The sequence below is a fragment of the Anolis sagrei genome, chromosome 5 (assembly GCF_037176765.1).
Source record: "Anolis sagrei isolate rAnoSag1 chromosome 5, rAnoSag1.mat, whole genome shotgun sequence".
Classification (NCBI taxonomy): Eukaryota; Metazoa; Chordata; class Lepidosauria; order Squamata; family Dactyloidae; genus Anolis; species Anolis sagrei.
In genome coordinates, this window is record NC_090025.1 from 82,402,474 (window position 1) to 82,429,642 (window position 27,169).

Sequence of the window (27,169 nt, forward strand, 5' to 3'; positions counted from 1 at the left end):
TTTGAATTTCTTTTTTTTTCTTTGCCTAAGTGTAGTATCTTACATTTCTCCTTGTTGAAATGCATTTTGTTATTTTTGGCCCAGCTCTCTAATCTGTTAAGGTCATTCTGAATTCTGATCCTGTCCTCTGGAGTATTAGCTATCCCTCCTAATTTGTTGTCATCTGCAAACTTGATCAGTATGCCCTCTAAGCCAGGGGTCCTCAAACTAAGGCCCGGGGGCCAGATACGGCCCTCCAAGGTCATTTACTTGGCCCTCTCTTAGGGTCAACCTAAGTCTGAAATGACTTGAAAGCACACAACAACAACAACAATCCTATCTTATCAGCCAAAAGCAGGCCCACACTTCCCACTGAAATGCTAATAAATAATAAAGCAGTGTGATTGACTGACTATCGGAACACGGAATATCAGATAACGAGTTTGGATTCTGATTTCATTGATGAGACCTGATGGATTTGTTATATTGATGTAGTGATGTATTGATATTGATGTTTAATGATTGGTGATGCTATTGCTTTTACATGCTTAATGATTTTGTATTGTGTATTCCTAAATTGTTGTAAACCGCTCTGAGTCGCCTAAGGGCTGAGAAGAGCGGTATACAAATAAAGTAAACAAACAAATAAATAAATATTTGTTAAAATTGTTCTTCATTTTAATTATCTCAGCAAGCGAGAGTCCAAAAGTGGCAGGCTCAAACCCAGAACCTCAACCAATGGCTGATACCAAATGAGAGACCCCCCCTGGGCACACAGAGGACTGGGTGACTTGGAAGGCGCTGAACAGACTGCACTCTGGCTCCACGAGATGTGGAGCCAACCTTCAGAAATGGGGCTACAAAGTGGAATCCTCGACATGCGAGTGTGGAGAGGAGCAAACCACTGACCATCTGCTGCAATGCAACCTGAGCCCTGCCACATGCACAATGGAGGACCTTCTTGCAGCAACACCAGAAACACTCCAAGTGGCCAGATACTGGTCAAAGGACATTTAATCAACTACCAAACTCACACATTTTGTATTTTGTCTGTTTGTTTGCTTTGTTCTGTTAGAAATGCAAAATAATTTGGCTGGTTATCCTGACACGATAAATAAATAAATTATTGTATTGTTTGTATGTGCTTTTTGCACTACAAATAAGATATATGCAGTATGCATAGGAATTCATTCATGCTTTTTTCAAATTATAATCTGGTCCTCCAACAGTTTGAGAGACTGTGATCTGGCTCTCTGTTTAAAAAGTTCGAGGACCCTTACTCTAAGCCTTCATCCAAGTCATTAATAAAGATACTGAACAATACTGGGCCCAGGACCGAATCCTACGGCACTCCACCAGTTACTTCTTTCCAAGATGAAGTGGAACTATTGGTGAGCACCCTTTGAGTTCAGTCGCTTAACCAGTTATAAATCCACTTAATAATAGCATTGCCTAGCCCACATTTGGCTGGTTTGTTTGCAAGAAGGTCATGGGGGACTTACTGCAAACAAGATATACTACATCCACAGCATTCCCTGTATCTACCAAGCTTGTAACTCTATCAAAAAAGAGAGATAAGATTAGTCTGGCATGGCTTCTTTTTGAGAAATCCATACTGATTTTTAGTAATCACAGTATTCCTTTCTAAGTAATCACAGACTGCTTCCTTTATTATCTACTTCATGACCGGTCCTATTATTGATTTAATAAATTATGATTTAAGATGCCGAACAAATTCCAACCAATGCTAATACTGTGACATAGACCACATTCAACTATGCTTTATGGAGATAGAGAACTTGAGATAGGACTTGAAATATTTGGTGGCCGACCCATTTTTACTGCAGTGTATTTCCATTCTAAAATGCTAGTGAATTTTATCAAAGTGAAAGTAATACCACATTTGTCTATACTGTACGTAATGACAAATGAGCACAATACAATTTCTAGTGGGGAAAAAAATCCAGGAAGAGTAACTTAACAAATCACTTCTTTGGCAAGTTTTAGACTCCTTCTCGTTTTCATCTACACCCAGATGCCTGAGGGGAAAACATGCTTACTTCATAGCTCTGGCTAAGAGGTACATCTGTACTCCACTGCATTCATTTTGCTGCCTCGGTTTCTACAACCACTTGGGATCTGAAGAGCAGGTAAGATATTTTAAAAGCTTCAAATACCTTTGTTACATATAGGATGTCTGTACTATGGCGATACAAGTAGAGAACACTTAAATAATTTTAGCACGTTGATGCAGCTCTACAAACTGTTAGACGATACACAAACCTAAAGATAACTGAGATAACAGTACTTGGTTGTTGTTATAGCTGACAGAACAGATTTCTAACAGTGCCACAGTTGTTTCATAGTGTTGTGTCATGTAGATTTCTAACATTGTCAACATCTGTGCATAGTGTTGTGCTATGCAAATTTGATCTGTATTGTCGAAGGCTTTCATGGCCGGAATCACTGGGTTGTTGTAGGTTTTTTCGGGCTATATGGCCATGGTCTAGAGGCATTCTCTCCTCACTAGCAAGCCTCCTCACTACCTCTGAGGATGCTTGCCATAGATGCAGGCGAAACGTCAGGAGAGAATGCCTCTAGACCATGGCCATATAGCCCGAAAAAATCTACAACAACCCAAATTTGATCTGTTCATTACAGTAATTCCTCTGTTACAAATGGAAGTTAAATATATGTGGTTTCGCAGTAAGCTTTCTTTACTGTGCAGGAAGAACTCATCTACAAAATGTTTTGAAACTTTTCATCTAGCACAGAATTCCGTTATATATTTATCCAGCCGTCCATTACATGTTATAACTTAGCTGTTTACCTTCTTCCCTTCAAGTGACTTCAGGTGGCACTATTCACCCACTGAACTTGGATATTGTCTGGGTCCCCTAACTAAGGCCTGTGGGCCAGATGCAGACCTCCAAGGTCATTGAATCATAGAATCATAAAATCGAAGAGTTGGAAGAGACCTCATGGGCCATCCAGTCCAACCCCCTGCCAAGAAGCAGGAATATTACATTCAAATCACCCCTGACAGATGGCCATCCAGCCTCTGTTTAAAAGCTTCCAAAGAAGAAGCCTCCACCACACTCCGGGGCAGAGAGTTCCACTGCTGAACGGCTCTCATAGTCAGAAAGTTCTTCCTCATGTTCAGATGGAATCTCCTCTCATAGAATCATAGAATCAAAGAGTTGGAAGAGACCTCATGGGCCATCCAGTCCAGCCCCCTGCCAAGAAGCAGGAATATTGCATTCAAATCACCCCTGACAGATGGCCATCCAGCCTCTGTTTAAAAGTTTCCAAAGAAAGAGCCTCCACCACACACCGGGGCAGAGAGTTCCATTGCTGAACGGCTCTCATAGTCAGAAAGTTCTTCCTCATGTTCAGATGGAATCTCCTCTCTTGTAGTTTGAAGCCATTGTTCCGTGTCCTAGTCTCCAGGGAAGCAGAAAACAAGCTTGCTCCCTCCTCCCTGTGGCTTCCTCTCACATATTTATACATGGCTATCATATCTCCCCTCAGCCTTCTCTTCTTCAGGCTAAACATGCCCAGCTCCTTAAGCCGCTCCTCATAGGGCTTGATTTCCAGACCCTTTATCATTTTAGTCGCCCTCCTCTGGACACATTCCAGCTTGCTCCTCACTCTAAACCTTAGACTTAGGGTCACCCTAAGTCTGAAACAACTTGAAGGCACAGAACAACAGCAATCATAATTAACTCGACCATGTCATCCACCAAAAGTAAGCCCACACTTCCCATTGAAAGATTAGTAAGTTTATGTTGGTTGAAAATTTTATTCATTTTATGTATTGTATTGTTCCCCATTGTGGTCCCTGTGAATCGCACATATGGTAATTTCTGCGCGATATATGCAGTGTGCATTGGAATTCCTTTGTGTTTTTTTTACTTATTAATTATGTCCATTAATTTTTTTAACATATTCATACAGGACATGCTTGACAATGCTTCAACTTCCTCATAAGATAAGATAACATGTTCATTAATGTATCAAGTATTTTTCAACCTAGATAGGACAGTACATGTATGTATCTTGCATGTTGATATTTCTACAACTAGATAGGACAATATGTATATGGATGTGTGTGAAATGCATACATATTTTTGGCATCGTTCACGTTGTCGTTTTCTTTTAGTATGCTGCAAAATTATAATTATGACCAAAAATTATGATATTCTTGCATATACTCCAACTTTCCCAATATGACAGAGATAGTCCCAATGAATTCTCCCAATTTTTCCCAATTTTTGAGCATCTTTGAAAATGTCCCTGCTCCTCTGTCCTGTCATTTTCCTTCTTTGTCCTGAATGTAGTTCAATTGCTATAATTTGATTTCAAAGTTTTTAAAAAAGCAATTTACACTCTATTAACTCAACAAGTTTCATGCACAAACTGCTGCAGCCTGTCCTTGCTTGTGTGTTCTTTATCACATTTTGACATTGTTTGGCCCCACATTATCTTGTTTTCATCTGTAAAAGATTAAGGGGAATACAATTGGTATTTTTATATTAATACTGCATTATTATATTAGCCACCCCCTGCCACGCGTTGCTGTGGTCCAGTGTGTGTATATATGTTTTGTGTTTGTATGTATGTGTATATATGTGTGTTTGCATATATAGGTGGTGTTGCGCATGTGTTGTAATGTATTTTTTATTTTTTGGCTTTTTTAGTCTCTTCCATTGTGTTTTTCAGTTTTATGAGTGATGGTCACCTGTTGGCCTAATACATATATTGTGTCCAAATTTGGTGTCAATTTGTCCAATGGTTTTTGAGTTATGTTAATCCCACAAAGAAACATTACATTTTTATTTATATACTAGCTGTCCCCTGCCATGCGTTGCTGTGGCCCACTCTGCATATATGTGTTTTGTGTGTGTATGTATGTATATATTTATGTATATGTGTATATATGTGGTTTTGTGCATGAGTTGTAATATAATTTTTTTGGCTTTTTAAGTCTCTTCCACTGTGTTTTTCAAGTTTTTATGAGTGATGGTCACTTGTTGGCGTGATATGTGTATTGTGTCCAAATTTGGTGTCAATTCACCCAGTGGTTTTTGGGTTATGTTAATCCCACAAACGAACATTACATTTTTATTTATATTCTAGCTGTACCCACCACACATTGTTGTGGCCAACCTTCCTTCCCTTTTTCTCTCCTTCTTCCCCCCTCCTTCGCTCCCTCTTTCCTTCCTTCCATTTTTTTTGCTTCTACCCTTCCTTCTCTCTTTCCTTCTTCCCTTCCTCTTTCTCTTCTTTCTTCCTTCTCTACCTCTTTCCTTCCTTCCCTTTATTTCTTTCCTTCTCTCCTTCCTTCTCTGCCTCTTTCCTCCCTCCCTTTTCCTTTTCCTTCTACTTTCTCTCCTTTTTTCCTTTTCTACCTCTTTCCTTCCTTCCTTCGCTCTTTGCTTCCATGTTTCTTTCTCTCTTTCCCTCCTCCTTCCCTTCCCTTCCCTTCCCTTCCCTTCCCTTCCCTTCCCTTCCCTTCCCTTCCCTTCCCTTCCCTCCCTCTTCCTTCCTTTTTTTCTGTATCATCATTTAGCTTTTTGGGTTTTTAAGTCCCTTCTGCTTTTTTTTTGGGGGGGGGGGTTGTATGGGTGATGGTCACTCATTGGCCTAATAGATGTCTTGTGTCCAAATTTGGTGTCAATTTGTCCAGTGGTTTTTGAGTTATGTTTATCCCACAAACGAAAGGCCATCCAGTCCAACCCCCTTTGACCATAAAAGAAAACAGCAACGCAAACCCAACTCTTTCTCTTTTCGTTCATTACCATTAAACCACATATGGCCACAGCAACGCGTGGCTGGGTACAGCTAGTTGGCAATATAATCTAACCATATGAGCGTTTAGAGGTGTGGGAAGAATTTGCTCTTGAACTCTGAAATCCATCAGGACGTTATGATATGGACCACTAAGGAAAAAAAATGTCAGCAGAAACTTATACTATCAAATAACAGGAAGATTCTTACATTTTACTTGTGATTTGCAAGTTTCATTATGACCGTATATTTACCCAAACTGGAAATCTGTTATGACATTTCGTTAGATACTTTGTAAAAAAAAAGTCAGGTACTCTTTTCATGGAATGTTATTAATAATGATGAAAACAAATTGTCATGTTTGTTTCACTTTTTTCTTTTTTCTATGTTATTTTGTATAACACTATATAACACAATTTTTGTTCCTGGATTATAAATGTCATTTCCTAATTGGGTCTATCATAAAAACATGGAAAAGGTTTATTAAACTGCCAAAACTTTGCAGCATATTATGCTATAGTTTTTCAATGAATATCTCCTAGACCAGTGTTTCTCAACCTTTGTAATGCCGCAACCCCTTAATAAAACCCCCAACCATAAAATTATTTTCATTGCTACTTCGGAACTGTCATTTTGCTCCTGTTATGAATCGTAATGGAAATATCTCACAAGCAGGATATATTTTCATTCACTGGACCACATTTGGCACTAATACCCAATATACCCAAATTTGAATGCTGGTGGGGTTGGGGGGGGATTGATTTTGTCATTTGGGAGTTGTAGTTGCTGGGATTTATAGTTCACCTACCATCAAAGAGCATTCTGAACTCCACCAACAATAGAATTGAACCAAATCTGGCATATAGAACTCCCATGATCAACAGAAAATACTGGAAGGGTTTGGTGGGCATTGACCTTGAGTTTTAGAGTTGTAGTTCACCTACATCTAGAGCGCTGTGGACTCAAACAATGATGGATCTGGATCAAACTTGGCACAAATACTCAATATGCCCAAATGTGAACACTGGTGGAGTTTGTGGAAAATATACATTGACATTTAGGAAATGTAGTTACTGGGATTTATAGTTCACCTGCAATCAAAGAGCATTTTGAACCCCATCAATGATAAAATTGGGCCAAACTTCCCACACAGAACCCCCATGACCAACAGAAAATACTGTGTTTTCTGATGGCCTTTGGCGACCCCCCTGACACCCCCTCACGACCCCCGCAATGGTACCAACCCCCAGGTTGAGAAACACTGTCCTAGAGGCTCAACCAATTCAACATAGTTTGTGGCAGCCACAAAAACGAAGTTTCTGGAATCTAACAAAACAAGTACCACACAATTAAGCAAAAATTACATTTTCAAACCAGGAACAGATTTTTTTTTTCAAATTTTGTTACATAGTGTAATTTTGAGTCTTGAGTACAGCATACACATGAAAATATTTCTGATGTCTGGAAATTGTTTTCTTTTCTTCCTCACAGGTACTACTTTGACAAAACTAGGAGATCTGTGAATATGGGGGCTTGGCACATCATTCTTGTTCAATTCAGTAAGTTCAAGATAATCAAAAAATGCTCATATTTTGTAAAATAATCTTTCCATACTTACTTTCGGGCATCACTGGGTGTGTTCTTATGTAGCAGAGGCTTTTTGGCATATCTCCAGGCACAAAAAGAACTATTTCTAGAAATACAGAAGAGGACTCGATTGCCTTGTAGGCTGATTTTATTTTGTCGTGTCAGGAGGGACTTGAGAAACTGCAAGTCGCTTCTGGTGTGAGAGAATTGGCCGTCTGCAAGGACGGTGCCCAGGGGACGCCCGGACGATTTGATGTTTTTATCATCCTTCTGGGAGGTTTCTCTCATGTCCCCGCATGAGGAGCTGGAGCTGATAGAGGGAGCTCATCCGCCTCTCCCCGGATTCGACCCTGCGACCTGTCAGTCTTCAGTCCTGCCGGCACAGGGGTTTAACCCACTGCACCACCCGGGGCTCCTTGTAGGCTGGTGGGATCTTTCTAAAATCAATAAACAAATAAACAGAAGATTGTTGACACTAGAATAAAATTATATAATTTGTTGACTATGAGTTGAGAACCATTTTGCACCAAAAGAAATATATATGCAACCCTTATGAGCCATCTGAGCAGATGCCTGTTTTTAGCATATGCTGAACAGTGAATAGAAATTGTGCAGCATCAGCAGTTGTTTTCAGAAGCATGAACAGTTGTTTCTGCAGCTGGATGACAAAACGTTCCCTCATGACCTGTACAAACTTCTTTTTTTTTAAAAAAATCCCCTTCTATAGTCTGTCATAACAAGTTGGGCCAAGTAATGCTAAGCAAATGAAGCCTCCGAGGGCCCTGTACCTGCTCAGTGTTTCAGGCACAAACATGCTTCAACAAGCCAACTAAAAATGAAAAGAAAGTTGGTTTTAATGGTAGAAAGATGCTTCAAGTCATTTCAGGCAAAGGCTTTGCTCGTGTCCATATAGAAATGATCGCCATCTAAGGAATAGTGGACTGGCAATCTGCTAATTTTATTTATTTCATGTCAAAAGCATTGCATAATTAAAACAAGTATAAAACTGATAAAATAGAGGGAACACAAGTGGCTAAATAATTCTAGACCAAAAACAGGCAACAGCAATCGCATTGTGTGTATTTTTAAACAATCCTTCATCTGTGCATGAGGCAGGGCATCGTGGACAAGCAGACAGATGTGGAGTTTTCGAAGGCTTTCATGGCCGGAATCACTGGGTTGTTGTAGGTTTTTCCGGGCTATATGGCCATATTCTAGAGGCATTTTCTCCTGAAGTTTCGTCTGCATCTATGGCAAGCATCCTCAGAGGTAGTGAGGTCTGTTGGAAGTTGCGGGGTTGTTCTGCTCTACAGTTGCACAAGGTGGAGGATTCTTGAGCTTGAGCAGTCTGCTCAAGCGCTGCAACATTTGCTTATACTTCATCTCCAACTTTTGGACCACTTTTTAAAATCATGGTAGCATCGGTGACAATTGTAGCACTACTGTCATCAGGGGCGGCTCAACCTATTACGCAAAGTAAGCATTTGCAGTATAGTTGATTTTTCCCAGGGGCGCTCTTGGGGGAAAATAGACCTTGACATATGTGAGTTGTAGTTACTGGTATGTATAGTTCACCTATAATCAAAGAGCCTTCTGAACTCCACCAATGATGGAATTGAACCAAATATGGCACACAGAACTCCTACAACGAACAGAAAAAATATATCAGTGATTGGGGGGGGGGGGGGGGCAAAGTACTATTTGCTTACAGTTGAAAATTACTTAGGGCCGCCTCTGACTGTCATGATCATACTCATCTTGTGCCTGAAAAATGTGCAATTGGTTCATATGACTGCCAAATATAGAACCAAATTAGGCTGGTTCAGATTTATTTGTAACAATTCTAGAGGATGATGATGATAATAATTGCAAATGAAACAAACGATAAACATTCACTGGCGGATTATGTGAAAGGCAGTCAAAAACCAACAGTGAGGGAAGTCAATACTAGTAAACTGCTTAAAGTGCAAAAGACAAAGAGTGAATACCGTTAAAACACAATCCAGAGCAGAAGAGAAAACTGGCAAAAGAAGGCACTCCATGGACAGGTTCTGGCAAACTTTGAGAGCCAAATTGACAAAGAAAAAACATGGCTTTTTTTTCTTTGGAACAAATTGAACTCTGAAAAAGGAGACAGAGGGCCTGATTCTGGCAGCCCAAGAACAAGCCATTAGAACCAATGCCATCAAAGCCAGAACTGAAAAGTCAACGACAGATCCCAAATGTAGACTCTGCAAGGAAGCAGATGAAACAATAGATAATATTCTCAGCTGCTGCAAGAAGATCACACAAACAGACTATAAGCAGAGGCATAACACTTGCTCAGATGATTCATTGGAACTTGTGCCACAAATACCATCTGCCTGTGACAAAGAACTGGTGGGATCACAAGCCGGAAAAAGTTACAGAAAATGAACACGTCAAACTACTCTGGGACTTCGGAATTCAGACTGACAGAGTTTTGGAGCACAATACCTCTGACCTCACGATCACGTTAAAAAAACAGAGTGTGGATTGTCAATGTTGCAATCCCAGGCGACAGCAGGATTGAAGGGAAACAACTGGAAAAGCTGACACGATATGAGGATTTAAAGATCAAACTGCAAAGACTCTGGCACAAACCAGCAAAAGTGGTCCTAGTGGTGATCAGCACACTGGGTGCACAGCTTGAAGACCTTGGCCTGCACTTTTTTTTTGGTCGTGTCAGGAGCGACTTGAGAAACTGCAAGTCGCTTCTGGTGTGAGAGAGAATTGGCCGTCTGCAAGGACGTTGCCCAGGGGACGCCCGGATGAATTGATGTTTTTATCATCCTTGGCCTGCACTTAAACACAAGTGCTACAAGATTACCATCTGCCAGCTGCAAAAGGCCACCTTACTGGGATCTGCATTATTCGCCGATACATCACACAGTCCTAGACACTTGGGAAGTATCCAATGTGTGACCCAATACAACAGTCAGCAGAGTGATCTTGTTTGCTGTGGAATCATCTTGTTGTGTTTCTAATAATAATAATAATAATAATAATAATACTAATAATAATAATAATAATAATAATAATAATAATAAATCACACAGTCCTAGATACTTGGGAAGTATCCGACATGTGATCCAATACAACAGCCAACAGAGTGATCTTGTTTGCTGTGGAGTCATCTTGTTGTGTTTCTAATGATGATGATAATAATAATAATAATAATAACAAATCACACAGTCCTAGATGCTTGGGAAGTGTTCGACTTGTGATTTTGTGATACAAAATCCAGCATATAGATCTCGTTTGCTGTGATATGTTGTGTTTTTGTGTCTGTAAAATAATAATAATAATAATAATAATAATAATAATAATAATAATAATTTTCTTTCTCACCCACCTCTCCTCATGGCTCGAGGTGGGTTGCAGCATAATTAAAACACATAAACATTGTAAAAATTAAAATGAGATTAGATTGCCCAGATCCAGTTCTGCTATGCAACTGTCTAGTCTAAATCACTTTGGTCTGATCTGGGGATTTGATCATTTTAAAAAAGGCCACACAGGGTTTTATAATAAAGACGTCAAGTTATCTCTTTGTTCATTTGCTATAATTAGGTGTGTTATTAACAGCTTGTGAAAAAGCTGCGGGGAAATGTGGACAGCTCTTGACTGTCATCAGAGTTGTTTTCTATATGATTGATGCTGATTTGTCTGTATACCTGTCTATGGATATTTAGGCAGAGAAACTTGTTCTCTCTCTCCGCCCTTCTTTTAGTTTACCAGATGAAAGATAGCCAGTCTAAACTATCAAAGAAAATGCATAACATTGTTAGGCATCACTTTGAAGCTAAAGCAGTTCCTGCAATTGCTATTTGAGTACCAGCAAAAGGGCAGGAGTAAATTGCCAGGGCATTACAGCACGAGCCTGCTTCAAGATCTTGAGGCACAGCACCAAATGGTCCTACCCACTGCATAGCATGAACCTATACTGTAGAATTAACGCAGGTTTTAACACTGCTTTAATTGTCATGGCTCAATGCTATGGAATCTTAGGAGATGGAGTTGTATGAGGTCTTTAGCTTTCTCTGCCAAAGTATGCTGGTGCCTCACCAAACCACAATTCCCAGGATTCCATGGCATTGAGCTATGGCAGTTAAAGTGCAATCAAACTGCATTAAACCTACAATGTAGATGTGCCCATTGAGAGAAATTCAAGCTAGAGGGCAGTAGGGGCAAGAACCATAAAACAGAAACAGGGGTGATGATTTCCTCCATGGTACCAGCTGTCAGACTCTATATCCCTCTTCCCATATAGTCTGGGATCTGTTTCCATTCACTTTGAGGGATATGATATGGGAGAAACTTCCAGTGCCAGCCGCTGGGTGAGATCATCCGGAGTTTTGGAGTTCGATGTCATCTGTACGCAGATGATGTCCAACTCTATTACTCATTTCCACCATAGAATCATAGAATCATAGAATCAAAGAGTTGGAAGAGACCTCATGGGCCATCCAGTCCAACCCCCTGCCAAGAAGCAGGAATATTGCATTCAAATCACCTCTGACAGATGGCCATCCAGCCTCTGTTTAAAAGCTTCCAAAGAAGGAGTCTCCACCACACTCCGGGGCAGAGAGTTCCACTGCTGAATGGCTCTCACAGTCAGGAAGTTCTTCCTCATGTTCAGATGGAATCTCCTTTCTTGTAGTTTGAAGCCATTGTTTCGCCTCCTAGTCTCCAGGGAAGCAGAAAACAAGCTTGCTCCCTCCTCCCTGTGGCTTCCTCTCACATATTTATACGTGGCTATCATATCTCCTCTCAGCCTTCTCTTCTTCAGGCTAAACATGCCCAGCTTTTTAAGCCGCTCCTCATAGGGCTTGTTCTCCAGACCCTTGATCATTTTAGTCGCCCTTCTCTAGACACATTCCAACTTGTCAATATCTCTCTTGAATTGTGGTGCCCAGAATTGGACACAGTATTCCAGGTGTGGTCTAACCAAAGTGGAATAGAGGGGTAGCATTACTTCCCTAGATCTAGACACTATGCTCCTATTGATGCAGGCCAATAGGAGCATAGTGTCTAGATCTAGGGAAGTAATGCTACCCCACCAGATACTAAGGAGGTTGTCCAAGTCCTGAACCGGTGCCTGGCCGCTGTGACAGTCTGGATGAGGGCGAGCAAATTGAAGTTGAATCCAGACAAGACAGAGGTCCTCCTGGTCAGTTGCAAGGTCAAACAGGGTATAGGGTTACAGCCTGTGCTGTATGGGGTTCCACTCCCCTTGAAGGCAAAGGTTCGCAGCTTGGGAGTCCTCCTGGACTCATTGCTGAGCCTTGAATCTCAAGTTGCAGAGGTGGCTAAGGGGGCTTTTGCACAATTAAAACTTGTGCACCAATTGTACCTGTACCTTGGGAAGTCAGACTTGGCCACGGTGGTCCATGTTCTCGTCACATCTAGGTTAGATTACTGTAACACCCTCTATGTGGGGTTGCCTTTGAAGAATGCTCAGAAGCTTCAAATAGTCCAGCGAGAGGCATCCAGATAATAACTGGAGCGGCGTACAGGTAGCACACAACTCCCATGTTACATCAGCTCCACTGGTTGCCAGTGAGGGCATTGGTATCCAGGTGGAAGGCGGTCCCAGTTGGGGTTGGCTTGACGCGCCTTCCTCTTGGCACATTTCTCTCTTTCACCCTCCATTCATGCCTCTTCAAATTCTGCAGCATTGCTGGTCACAGCTGAGCTCCAGCTGGAGCGTTCAAGGGCCAGGGCTTCTCAGTTCTCAGTGTCTATGCCAGAGATTTTAAGGTTGGCTTTGAGACGGTGGTTGGGCATTCGGACAATGCAGCCGGTCCAGCAGAGTTGATTCAAAGTGCTGGATTTGGCCTATAAAGCCCAAAATGGCCCTGACCCAAATTACCTGTCAGAACGCATCTCCCTCTATGAACCACCTTGGAGATTAAGATCTGGGGAGGCCCTGCTCTCGGTCCCACCACCATCACAGGCGCGTTTGGCGGGGACGAGAGACAGGGCCTTCTCAGTAATTGCCCCTCGGCTATGGAACTCCCTTCCTAATGAGATCAGGTCAGCCCCCTCCCTCTTGTCCTTTAGAAGGATGATAAAAACGTGGCTGTGGGACCGAGCCTTTGGGACTGTGCAATGAGGCAGCGATAGGAACCCTTAGTATGCCAACCAAATTCGATATGGTTGTTGAGAGTTTTAACTAGAGGATTTTAACGTCAAGATAAGAGATTTTAATGCTTTTGTATGTGTATGGTCTAGTATGTTTCGGCATTGAATGTTTGCCGTTTATATGTTGTGCTCTGCCCTGAGTCCCCTTCGGGGTGAGAAGGGCGGAATATAAATGCTTTAAATTAAATTAATTAAATTATCAAATTTCTTAAATTGGAGGCAGAGGATTTATGAACAGAGGATGTTACTGGTTGGATTAATGGTGAAGTATCTTCTCATCACCCACTTCCTTGATGGAAATTTTTATGACCATCTCCCTTGCTATACAGGATTTAGTTGTATAATTAGTTCTACCATTTATGATACCACTCTGCAGCTGGAACTGCTTTCAAGGCATTTTCTTTATCTATAAAAAAAATCAAGGAAGTCTGTCATCAGAAAATTGAAATGCATAAGAAAAAAGGAAACAAAGAAGAAAAATATCTGAAGGAAGCACATAGCTCAATGTCATAGTATTTTGGCATTCAATAGGCTGATAGAGCAGCTGGTGGATAGCACTTGGGGAGAGGCAAAGCCTAGTTGAGTCAACGTTTAAATGATTGCCTATAGTTATGCTATTTTCCTTTCTTTGGTCTTCTACAGTCTTTGGCTGATTTTTGAATTGCTGGTTTTTGAGTGGATATAATGTCAAAATGTGTTGTAGTTGTGTGTAGTCATTTGTAAGTTGGATGTTTGTAAGTTGAGGACTGCCTGTATATTGTCAGCCTGCCATGACCTCTGTGAGTTTCAAAACCAGGGAGACTAGTCTGCTATCTGATTTATTATTAGCAAAATCATTAAAGAGATTTTTTAAAGTTTCAGAACTATGTGGAAGCACCCAAGTCTCTGAATCATTAGATGTGGCTTTCATAAACAAGAATTGTAAATGTTTTGAGTGATACAAGGCTAAGTGCAGACTCGTGTCACTTAAGTTTTTCTTGACTGCTATCCTATTGCCCTTATAACAAGTTGCATTTCACCTTTGTTTTGTGGACAGTGCTACTGCTAGACTTCCTGTACAGCCAGAAAAGCTGTGAAAATGGATCCTGTTACCCATCTATCGGGGACTTGCTTGTGGGTCGTAGCGAACAACTAACAGCTTCATCGACGTGTGGTCTCACCGGCCCACAGAAATACTGCATTATCGGCTACCTTGAGGTCACATTGTTTACATTTATAATTCCAGCTTATATTTAAATTGGAAATAGTACTATAGAATCTAAGGTTCTAAATATCCTAAAGGCACCAGGTCCCATCTGATCTTGGATGCGTAGTAGGATCCGTTCTGTTTAGTATTATTTATTTATTTATTTATTTGAAACATTTATATTCTGCCCTTCTCACCCCAAAGGGGACTCAGGGCGGAGCACAGCATATACACGGCAAGCATTCAATGCCGGGACACAAATTCACATACAATACAATACAATACACTGTATATGCCAATAAAGGCTTATTGTATTGTATTGTAATTCACATACAATACACAAACATTAAAAAATGTATCAAAATATTAAAATACACCATTTAAAACCATCGTAATCATCTGCGTCAAATCTAATTGGCCTGGTCATCTTTCCTATTGCCGCTTTATTGCCCTGTCCTGAAAGCTTGGTCCCACAGCCAAGTTTTTACCGTCCTTCTAAAGGACGGGAGAGGGGGGTGCAACCTGATCTCACCAGGAAGGGAGTTCCATAGCCAGGGAGCAATCACCGAGAAGGCCCTGTCTCTCGTCGCCACCAATGGTGGGACAGAAAGCAGGGCCTCCCCGGAGGATCTTAATCTCCGTGATGGTTCATAGGGGGAGATGCGTTCGGACAGGTAATTTGGGCCGGGACCATTTATGGCTTTATAGGCCAAAGCCAGCACTTTGAATTGTGCCTGGTAGCAAACTGGCAGCCAGTGGAGCTGACGTAACATGGGAGTTGTATGCTCCCTGTATGCCGCCCCAGTTATTAACCTGGCTGCCTCTCATTGGACTATTTGAAGCTTCCGAGCAGTCTTCAAAGGCAACCCCACCTAGAGTGTGTTGCAGTAGTCTATGCCTTTATACATTGTTATCCACCTTACTAAACCACTTATCCTTTAACTAGTTCATGTAGTGGTTCTTCCTCTCCCCCTCCAAAATTAGTCTGCTGTTAGTGTTGTTGCTAGCTATTATTGTTATGTTGTTTTACGTTGTTTTATGCTGTCTTAATTGTTTTTGCTTTGTTTTTAATTGTATTCTGCCTTGGGCTTGGGCCCCATGTAAGCCGCCCCGAGTCCCTTCAGGGAGATGGAGGCAGGGTAGAAAAATAAAGTTCTCCTTCTTCTCCTTCTTCTTCTTCTCCTTCTTCTTCTTCTCCTTCTTCTTCTATCCTAGATGTAACAAGAGCATGGACCACCGTGGCCACTTGACTGTGAAACCACCAACAAATACGAAGTGCTGTGGTCTATATTTCAGAGGAAGGAACTGACAAAACAATCTCTGAGTATTTCTTCCTGTCGACTTATGGCCACACTATGAAATTCATAGGGTGGCCATAAGTTAACAGGAAGAAATACTCAGAGATAGTTTTGTCAATTCCTTCTATTCTGTCGCACGCTGGGCCTGTAATTAATTGACTTTAAAAACAGGATGTGTAACCTTTGCCCAGCGGGGAGCCAGGGGCCCAAGGAGTAGTTCTCAGAGGTTTCCACCACAAAGAGTCTTCAGATGGCTTGAGAAGTACAACAAAGTCTTTTATTAATGAACAATCAAACAGAGACTTCTCTTGTCTTCAGTAAAGTTAAGCAAATGATTCCAAGCTTTTAGGGAACTGGTGAATTCCTAATCTTGCCACGAAGGACAGGCAACTGACTCGAATAATTTTTTCTTCAAAGGAATATCCCCCTTTTTAACTTCTCCCAGGCTGACTGAAATCCAACCCTCACTGATGTGGGCTCCGCTACCAGGCCGAACTGCTTCTCAAATGCTGAGTGGACGTACCAGCAAGGGGGTGGATGTTCTCCAGCTGGAGTTCTTTAGTCTTTAGGGCTGTTTTCCTGGAAATTCTTAAAGCTGTGGAAATGCTTCCCTAGAGTTCTTAAAGGTTGAAACTTTTGTATAGGGGAATTTTACACACATCCTGTACATAGCTTTCCTGGCTGAGACTAACTAACAAAATGGCTCACTTCCCTTCCCAATTGCCCTGAGCAAGGGGCAGGACCAAAACTTAACGATGATGGACAGATGGCCTGCCCTATGACTGCAGCCAAAAGAAGCCACCTATCTGCAGAGTCCCTGAAACTTAGGACTACAAACAAACATTCAATGCAAAGCAAACAAAATTGGAGCTCCTGGTACAGCTGTACCAGAACACCTTCCTCGCAAAAATAGGTTGGCCACAAGTCCATAGGGTAGCCACCTCTGAAATTCATTGGGTGGCCACAAATCAGTAGGAGACCAAAGCAAATGCATGTGCATGCTGCAGCATGTGTTCAAAACATCAATCCAATTCATCATTTATATCTTCTGTTTTAAATTGGCCTCCTGTTCATATGTAGGGAGGAAGACTGGCCCTGTCATTTGACAGAGTGAAGCTACAACAGCAGTGACATCTGACCCCAAATTCTTTATTTATTCTCTCTGAATAAAAGGAGAGAATGAATTATTCCACACAGCCTGTCCTAAGCCACTCAAAGTAACCCAAGGCCTCTGGTGTGTCATCTTTCTTCCATTGCCAATACTGAAATAAGATTGCAAACACCTGCATTTTGACAGGGGGTAGAGATACCATCTTGTCCATTGCTTGAGGCGGCAAAATGTCTTGGCTCCGTCCTGGCAGAGAGTATTGTGAACTTGGCAGGACATATTCATATTCCTAGACTAGTGCTATTTAAGGCAACATATCTCAACCGCCTTGAGTTGCCTTTGGGCTGAGAAACGTAGTATATAAATACGGTAAATAAATGAATAAATAATTAATTTATTTCCATGTTTTATTGAAAAGTCCTGCTCATCTTGCTCAGAGGCATATGACCAGCACATATAGAATTGCTTGGTTGCTGTGAGTGTTCCGGGCTGTATGGCCATGTTCCAGAAAAGCGTTTCTCAACCTGGGGGCTGGGACCCCTGGGGTGGTGTCGAGGGGGGTATCAGAGGGGTCACCAAAACCGTCAGAAAACATAGTATTTTCTGTTGGTCATGGCGGTTCTGTGTTGGAAGTTTGGCCCAATTCTATTGTTGGTGGGGTTCAGAACACTCTTTTAATTATTACATCTGGCCCAGCCATAGGTTTTTAAATTCTTGTGTGTTATTGCCTACCTGTGAGTTATATTAATTGTATTGTTTATTTTGTTTATTGCTTGTTGTTTTATTATTGCTTGTTGTTTTGATGTGTTGTTGGGCTTGGCCTCATATAAGCTGCTCCGAGTCCCTTGGGGAGATGGTGGCGGGGTATAAATAAAGATGATGATGATGATGATGATTATTATTATTATTACAGTGCTCTCTGGATCTAGGTGAACCACAACTCCAAAAACTCAAGGTCAATGCCCACCAAACCAGGCATGTAGCCGGGGGGGGGGGGGGGCTTGAGGGGCTTCACACCCCCGAAATTATCATGATGGTTCATGAAAAGGCTTTACTGGTGCATTATTTAAACTGTTATGTTTATTCATATCATGATCTGATCACCATACTCAATATATCCCATATGCATGGGGGTATTGGGGTAATGATACAAAAGGTTTGCTAGCGTAGACCCTCTTTCACTCAGATTCAGCCCCCCCCCCCCGAAACAAACTCAGCCCCCCCCCCCCCGAATCGAAATCCTGACTACAGGCCTGTACCAAACCCTTCCAGTATTTTCTGTTGGCCATGGGAGTTCTGTATGCCAAGTTTGGTTCAATTTCATTGTTAGTGGAGTTCAGAATGCTCTTTTATTATTGGTGAACTATAAATCCTGTCAACTGCAACTCCCAAATGACAAAATGAATCCCCCCCAACCTCTCCAATATTCAACAGAATATTCAATATTCTGACTTCACAACTTCTTAGGATGCTTGCCAAAGATGTGGGAGAAACGTCAGGAGAGAATGCTTCTGGAACATGGCCACACAGCCCAGAAAACTCACAGCAACCCAGTGATTCTTGCCATGAAAGCCTTTGACGAAACATTTAGATTTATTTATTTATTTATTTTGTCATGTCAGGAGCGACTTGAGAAACTGCAAGTCACTTCTGGTGTGAAAGAATTGATGTTGCCCAGGGGACGCCCAGATGTTTTGATGTTTTATCATCCTTGTGGGAGGCTTCTCTCATGTCCCCGCATGAGGAGCTGGAGCCGACAGAGGGAGCTCATCCGCGCTCTCCCCTGTCCTGCTGGCACAGGGGTTTAACCCACTGTGCCACCGGGGGCTCCAACACATATAGAATGATCTGCAAGTAAAGGCAGTCCCATTCTCATCAGTGTTTAGGAGTAATCTATGCATCGCATAGAAGTTGCTTCTCAATCAATGTACTGGAAACTGAAATGATCTTTGTTTGGCATTTCTTAGTTTTTTTTTAAGAAAAGCAAAAGGAAACGAAACCTTAGTGGAAGGATTTGTAAATTTCAAGAATAAATGTGAGCTGGTAATCTTTGTCTCCACATGTCTCCACATGCTTCTCAGAAAAAGCCATTGAAAATATAACCTTCAGCTCAGAAGGAGATGGCACTAGGTTACACACGCCGCTGCGCTCCTTAAGGTCAAGGGGCTCCACCCTGCACAGCTGCTTATCTCGCTTTTGTTAGTCATATAATCATCACAGAAAACAAAATTGTGTGAAATATCTATTTATTTATTTATTTATTTGCAGCTTTTATATTCCGCCCTCCTCACCCCACAGGGGACTCAGGACGGATTACAGTGTACACATATATAGCAAACATTCAATGCCAATTTTTGACATACAAACATATACAGACATACACAGAGGCTATTTAACTTTTTCTGGCCGCCAGGGGAGCTGTCACTTTCATCGTCCATCTGTGATGCTGATGAAGCACTTCCGCATTTCCCGCATGCTTCCCTGCTGGAATGCTTTGCTGGAGTCTTCTTTATGGCCTCATAAATCAGTTAATTTAGCCTCCCCACATTTTAAGGTGGTACCTTATTTTCCTACTTCACAGATGCAACTGTCTTTCAGGTTGCAAAGGTCGACAACAGGCTACGCACAATTGGTTGGAAACCCACTCCAACCCGGGCTGGCTTCGAACTCATGACCTTTTTGGTCAGAGTGATCTTAATGCAGCTGACACTCAGCCAGCTGCGCCACAATCCCGGTAGTGGTTAGGATTAGACATCATGCATATGTTAGGTATACCGTAGTCTTAGTATGGATTTTTGTTTCCAGTGCACTAAGTGTTACTATGCTCACAAAGCCTAGTTGTGCAAACATGATGGGTCATAATCATGCAATTACACAATGTAACACAATTTTTGTTCCTGCCGTTAAGGCAAGTGGCTTTCTAGCTCAGTCCTGCACTTCATTATTTGTCACCACTTTAAACTTTTCGCTCTTGCAGGAAAAAAGGGATGCAAGAACATGTTGTTCTTTTAACTTTCTCTTTCCATTTGAACTAGGAACAGTGAAAGGCTTAATTTTTCAAGATGATATGATCAGGAGTCAAAGGGACTACTGGTTCTCCAATGTAATTGAACTCTGTTTGCAAAATGTACTTCAACGTAGTAACCTGGTACACACAGTCTCCTCTTCTCGCCTTTCTTCTAGTTGCTTGCTCTTCTTTTCTGTTTACCTTTTCTATTTATCTGGCTTGCTTTTTAAACATTTACACAGTACAGTTTTTTATTTGGTTGTATAACTTCTTCTAATATAAGTCTCAGCCTGGAAAAATATTTCTGGTTATAGGTGTAATAATAACTTTATTTTTATATCCCACCTCCATCTCCCCAAAGGGACTCGGGGTGGCATACATGGGGACCAAGCCCAATATAAACAAGGTTGCAAAGTAGCACAACTAGAAACATTGTCCCCAGGAAATAGGGACGTATCTTCATATGTGGTGGTCATGTTACATTATACAAAAATTTTGGGAAAGCATATTCAAAGAAATAAGAGCAATAATAAAAATAGAGACTGAGATTACACCAAAATTAGCTTTATTACTTATACATGATAATATAATTCCTGTACAAGAGGAGAAAGAATTGGTTTCTAACTTGATAACAGCAGCTAAATTGTTAATAGCAAAAAATTGGAAGAAAAAAAAGAAATTCAATTAGAAGAATGGTATAGGGAAATTTGGAATATAGCGATTAATGATAAGCTAACTTGCAATATTAAAATTAAAAGGGGAATATGTAAACAAACAGACTTTTGGAAAATATGGGGAAAATTTATCGAGTATGTGTTTAATGAGGGAAAGGGGTATAAGCCAGCAAGAGAAACAATGATATTTTGGAATGGCGAAACAACATGAGTTGGTTGGTCCTGGTGAAAGGGGCACAAACTAAGGGGAAGGGGAAGAGGGGGAAAATGGTATAATAATAATTATAAAGAAATACAATATGTATAACTGGATAAAAGGTGTGTGATAATGTTATATGTAGCACAAGTTGTAATAGAAATTTAAAAATAATGATAAGAAATATGATCAAAGAAGTTTTTGATGTTTATTTACTGTTAGATTGTATATAATATGAAAAAATAAATATATATATTAGAAAAAAAGAAACATATAATAATCAACTTTATTAAAACAATAAAACCAATAAAATCTAAGTTTGTGCACCAGCTGCACCTGTATCTTGGGAAGTCTGACTTGGCCACGGTAGTCCACGCTCTGGTTACATCCCGTATAGACTACTGCAATGCTCTCTACGTGGGGTTGCCTTCGAAGACGGTCCAAAAGCTTCAAATGGTCCAACGGTTGGCAGCCAGGTTACTAACAGGAGCGGCACTCAGGGAGCATACAACCCGTCTGTTGTGCCAGCTCCGCTAGCTGCCAGTTTGCTACTGGGCACAATTCAAAGTGCTGGCTCTAGCCTATAAAGCCCTAAACGGTTCTGGCCCAACTTACCTGTCCGAACGCATCCCCTCCTATGAACCCATTAGGAAATTAAGATCCTCTGGGGAGGCCCTGCTCTCGGTCCCGCCTGTGTCACAAGTATGTCTGGCGGGGACGAGAGACAGGGCCTTCTCAGTAGTGGCCCCTCAGCTGTGGAACACCCTTCCTACCGATATTAGATCACCCCCCTCCTTGTTATCTTTCCAGAGGAAAGTGAAGACCTGGTTGTTTGAGCAAGCATTTGACTAGGCAGTGTAAATAATATAGGAATATGGAACAATTGGATGATGAAACTGGATCCTGATTCTAATTATGAGATGCCAACGAGATGTTTATTGATGTAGAATGGATTGTTTTAATATGCTACTGTTTTAATTGTTTTTAACTGTTTTATGTTATTGTGAGCATTGAATTTTGCTATTGTTAACCGCTTTGAGTCACCCAAGGGCTGAGAAAAGCGATATACAAATATAGTAAATAAATAAATAAGACATCATAAAACACAACCAAACAACACACAACCAATGGACAAGAAAAGTGGGCATTGACAGATTTGTGACTAATAAGATAGGACAGAGCTAGTGCAGCATAAATTGTAAGTTCTGGAGATCCTAGCAAAAGATGAGGACTGGGCAGACTTAATCAGTAGTTGAACCATTATTCAAAGGTACATCCAAGTTTTTAGATCTTTCTGAACGGTGGACAAGGTGAGTGCTAATCTAATCTAATCTAAAGTTACCTATCCGATCGCATCTCCGCCTACGAACCCACTAGGACTTTGAGATCTTCCGGGGAGGCCCTGCTCTCGATCCCGCCTGCAACACAGGCATGGCTGGCGGGGACGAGAGACAGGGCCTTCTCGGTGGTGGCCCCTCGGCTGTGGAATGCCCTTCCCACGGACATTAGATCGGCTCCCTCATTGATGGTATTTCGGAGAAAAGTGAAAACCTGGTTATTTGAACAGGCGTTTGAATAGGCAGTGCAATGAATTTTAGGAAATGGAACTACGGATGACGAGTTTGGATCATGATTCTAGGTATGAGACGCCAATGAATGAATGTTTATTGTTGTTTAATTGCTTAGTCTGCTATTGTGTTAATTGTTTTTAAATACCTTGTTATGCTGCATTGAATTTTTGCTATTATTGTTGTTAACTGCTATGAGTCGCCTAAGGGCTGAGAATAGCGGTATCCAAGTGAAGTAAATGCATAAATAAATAAATAAATAATAAATCTCCCTGGGGAAAGAGTTCCAGAGCTGGGAGGGCCACCACCAAGAAGGCTCTCTCTCTCGTCCCCACCAACCGTGCTTGCGACGGAGGTGGGAGCGAGAGAAGGGCCTCCCTGGCACATCTTAGTGCTCACACCGGTTCATACATGGAGCTATGGTAACAAAGATAAGCAGGACCCGAACCGTTTAGGAGTAAGTTGGAAAGATATTCCATTGACCAATACATATTTTGGTTCCTCAAATGTTGGATCTGTTTCTGGATACATTTGTCTTGCTGATTCCAAAAATTGCCATTTTGCCATTCTCGATTTTGAGATACAGAACATGTGTCATATATCAGTCTTATCTGCTCACCCATAGAAAACCATGATAACCATATCTAAGAACTTAAAGCTGATGTGGTCCATCCAATGCAGTTTTCTGAATCATTGTCCCAAATAACCCCAGGAACAGGCCTAAAAACCAAGACACCAAGAAATGTTTTTGTTGTGCTGTGTTATTGTTGATGATTATGTCTATACATAGTGTGTGGAAGGAGCATAGAGGATGCCTAAATGGACACCATGAGAGCTTATCAGCTCATGCTTTGAACTACTGCTCTGTACCAATTCATTTAAATAAGATAGTTAAGTGTTGCAAATTCCATATTTTCAGCAAAAAGTCCACTTGAACTTAGAAATAAACTTGGTGTATGGACAATAATGAGATATATGCTTATCGTTTATTTTGCATAAACTTTCTAGGATGAACAGAAATGTTTCACCTGCGATTCCAGATATCCATATTCCCAAGCCAACAGTCATTTGATTGAAAATGTGATCACAGATTTTGAGACTGACCGAAAAAAGTGGTGGCAATCTGAAAACGGTGAGTGACTTCTACCAGCTTTAGTCCCTTAGGCAAAATTGATTTGATTGTGGTCTGTTTCAATTTATTTTAATCATAAGCTTCTTAAGCTGTGGGTCCCAAACCCAAATGGGATCCCCTTTAACTCAGTGTTGGAGTCACAAAAGAATTGGAAAGAGTACAAGGTTTCTGAATGCCACCCATTTACACAATATGCAGTGTTTAAAGTGGACTCTACAGAAAATGCTTCAGCTGCACTCAACAAATAGGAAAAGCCTGTTTAACAAGCACTGCAAGCCTGAGAGATCTTATCTATATAAATAAAAATATAATGTTCATTTGTGGGATTAGCATAACTCAAAAACCACCGGATGAATTGACACCTAATTTGGACACATTACACCTATCAGGCCAACAAGTGACCATTACTCATAAAAACACTGAAAAACACATCGGAAGAGACTTAAAAAGCAAAAAGAAAAATACACTACAACACATGCACAAAACCATACACACACACACACACAAATATACACACACACAAAGCATATATACACAGACTGGTCCACAGCAAAGTGTGGCAGGGGACAGCTAGTATCTATATAAATAAAAATGTAATGTTCATTTGTGGAATTAACATAACTCAAAAACCACTGGACGAATTAACACCAAATTTGAACACAATACACGGATCAGGCCAACAAGTGACCATCACTCATAAAATGCTGAAAAAGAGAGCAGAAGAGACTTTAAAAGCCAAAAAATAAAAAAAAATACATTACAACACATGTGCAAAACCCCATATATAAACACAAACACATATATGCACATACACACAAATATATACACACATATATATACACACAAAACACATATATAAAGACTGCAGCACGGCAACGCGTGGCAGGGGACGGCTAGTATAGAATAGTTATGTTGCATACCAGAGACAGTATGTATAAGTAATATTTTATGTCCTCCTCAATACAAGCCTGTTGACTGGGGCCAAGGAAGGATAGTGACTGGGGAAGAACTTGATGAAGTCTTCTGCCAACAGTTGACAAAACAGGCACAGAGAAGAGATGTAGTAGTCATGGGCGATTTCAACTATCCCGATATTTGCTGGAAAACAAACCCGGCCATGAGTACAAGAAACTAAGGCAAGTCAAACCCGCATTTTGGACTTTAGGAGAGCTGATTTCCGAAAAATGAAGGAAACACTGAGCAGCATTCCGTGGAAACAGATACGAAAAGACAAGGGAGTTACGGATGGATGGGAATTTCTCAAGAGTGAAATACTCAAGGCACAATTGCAAACTGTGCCAACAAAGAGAAAAAATAGGACAAGTGCAAAGAAACCAGAATGGATGTCCAAAGAACTTCTAACTGTGCTAAAACACAAAAGAGACATGCACAAGAAGTGGAAAAAGGGAGAAATCACCAAAGAAGAATTCAAACAAATAGCCAACACCTGTAGAAAAAAGATCCGCAAGGCTAAAACACAAAACGAGCTCAGGCTTTCCAGGGACATTAAAAACAATAAAAAGGGCTTCTTTTCTTATGTCAGTAGAAAAAGGAAAAACAAGGAGGCGATAGGGCCTCTTCGAGGAGAAGATGGGGCAATGCTGACAGGGGGTAGGGAAAAGGCAGAACTACTAAATACCTTCTTTGCCTCGGTCTTCTCACAAAAAGAAAGTCATCTACAACCTCAGCAAGATGGAGTGGATGAGGGATTAGAGGACATCCAACCCCAAATTGGGAAACAAGTCGTCCAGGAATACCTGGCTGCTCTAAATGAGTTCAAGTCCCCAGGGCCAGATCAACTACACCCAAGAGTACTGAAGGAACTAGCGGAAGTCATTTCGGAACCATTGGCAATCATCTTTGAGAGTTCTTGGAGAACAGGAGAAGTTCCAACAGACAGGAGGAGGGCCAATGTGGTCCCAATCTTCAAGAAGGGAAAAAAGGATGACCCAAACAATTATCATCCGGTCAGCCTCATGTCGATACCAGGCAAGATACTGGAAAAGATTGTTAAGGAAGTGGTCTGCAAACACTTAGAAACAAATGCGGTCATCGCTAATAGTCAACATGGATTTATCAAAAACAAGTCATGCCAGACTAATCTGATCTCTTTTTTCGATAGAGTTACAAGCTGGATAGATGCGGGGAATGCCGTGGATGTAGCGTACCTGGATTTCAGTAAGGCCTTCGACAAGGTCCCCCATGACCTTCTGGCAAACAAATTAGTCCAATGTGGGCTAGGCAAAACTATGGTGAAGTGGATCAGTAATTGGTTAAATGGACAAACCCAGAGGGTGCTCACCAATGCTTCCTCTTCATCTTGGAAAGAAGTGACGAGTGGAGTGCCGCAGGGTTCTGTTCTGGGCCCGGTCCTGTTCAACATCTTGATTAATGGCTTAGATGAAGGGCTAGAAGGCATGATCATCAAGTTTGCAGATGACACCAAATTGGGAGGGATAGCCAATACTCCAGAGAACAGGAGCAGAATTCAGGCTAGAGAGATGGGCCAAAACTAACAAAATGAAGTTCAACAGTGACAAATGCAAGATACTCCACTTTGGCAGGAAAAACAAAATGCAAAGATACAGAATGGGGGATGCCTGGCTTGAGAGCAGTACGTGTGAAAAAGATCTTGGAGTCCTCGTGGACAACAAGTTAAACATGAGCCAACAATGTGATGTGGCGGCAAAAAAAGCCAATGGGATTTTGGCCTGCATCAATAGGAGCATAGTGTCTAGATCTAGGGAAGTAATGCTACCCCCCTATTCTGCTTTGGTTAGACCACACCTGGAATATTGTGTCCAATTCTGGGCACCACAATTCAAGAGAGATATTGACTCTAAGCTGGAATGTATCCAGAGGAGGGCAACTAAAATGATCAAGGGTCTGGAGAACAAGGCCTATGAGGAGTGGCTTAAGGAGCTGGGCATGTTTAGCCTGAAGAAGAGAAGGCTGAGAGGAGATATGATAGCTATGTATAAATATGTGAAAGGAAGCCACAGGGAGGAGGGAGCAAGCTTGTTTTCTGCTTCCCTGGAGACTAGGGCATGAAACAATGGCTTCAAACTACAAGAAAGGAGATTCCGTCTGAACATGGGGAAGAACTTCCTGACTGTGAGAGCTGTTCAGTAGTGGAACTCTCTGCCCCGGAGTGTGGTGGAGGCTCCTTCTTTGGAAGCTTTTAAATTGAGGCTGGATGGCCATCTGTCAGGGGTGATTTGAATGCAATTTTCCTGCTTCTTGGCAGGGGGTTGGACTGGATGGCCCATGAGGTCTTTTCCAACTCTTTGATTCTATGATTCTATGATTCTAAGCCTTTATTTTGTCCTTTTTCTGACTTGAACCCACCTGCTCTCCCTGCGGCAGAAAAGGAGTGGGGGAATGAAAAGAAACATTTCTTGACCTAGGATAGTCTCAGGTGTTAGGACCAAAAATACACATAATATTCACTGGTAAGATACAGTTAATAGTTACCTTCT

General features: G+C 41.4%; 1 protein-coding gene across 1 annotated transcript in view; it reads left to right on the forward strand.

Annotated features, from left to right (window-relative positions):
* Positions 1 to 8,768: 8,768 nt before the first annotated feature.
* Positions 8,769 to 27,169, forward strand: part of LAMB4 (laminin subunit beta 4) — a 104,058-nt gene continuing 85,657 nt past the window's right edge. Inside the window, exons 1-3 of the mRNA XM_067468481.1 lie at positions 8,769 to 8,832; positions 14,558 to 14,718; positions 23,567 to 23,690. Of these exons, the coding sequence (XP_067324582.1) occupies positions 8,769 to 8,832; positions 14,558 to 14,718; positions 23,567 to 23,690 (349 nt within the window). The remainder of the gene's footprint in view (positions 8,833 to 14,557; positions 14,719 to 23,566; positions 23,691 to 27,169) is intronic.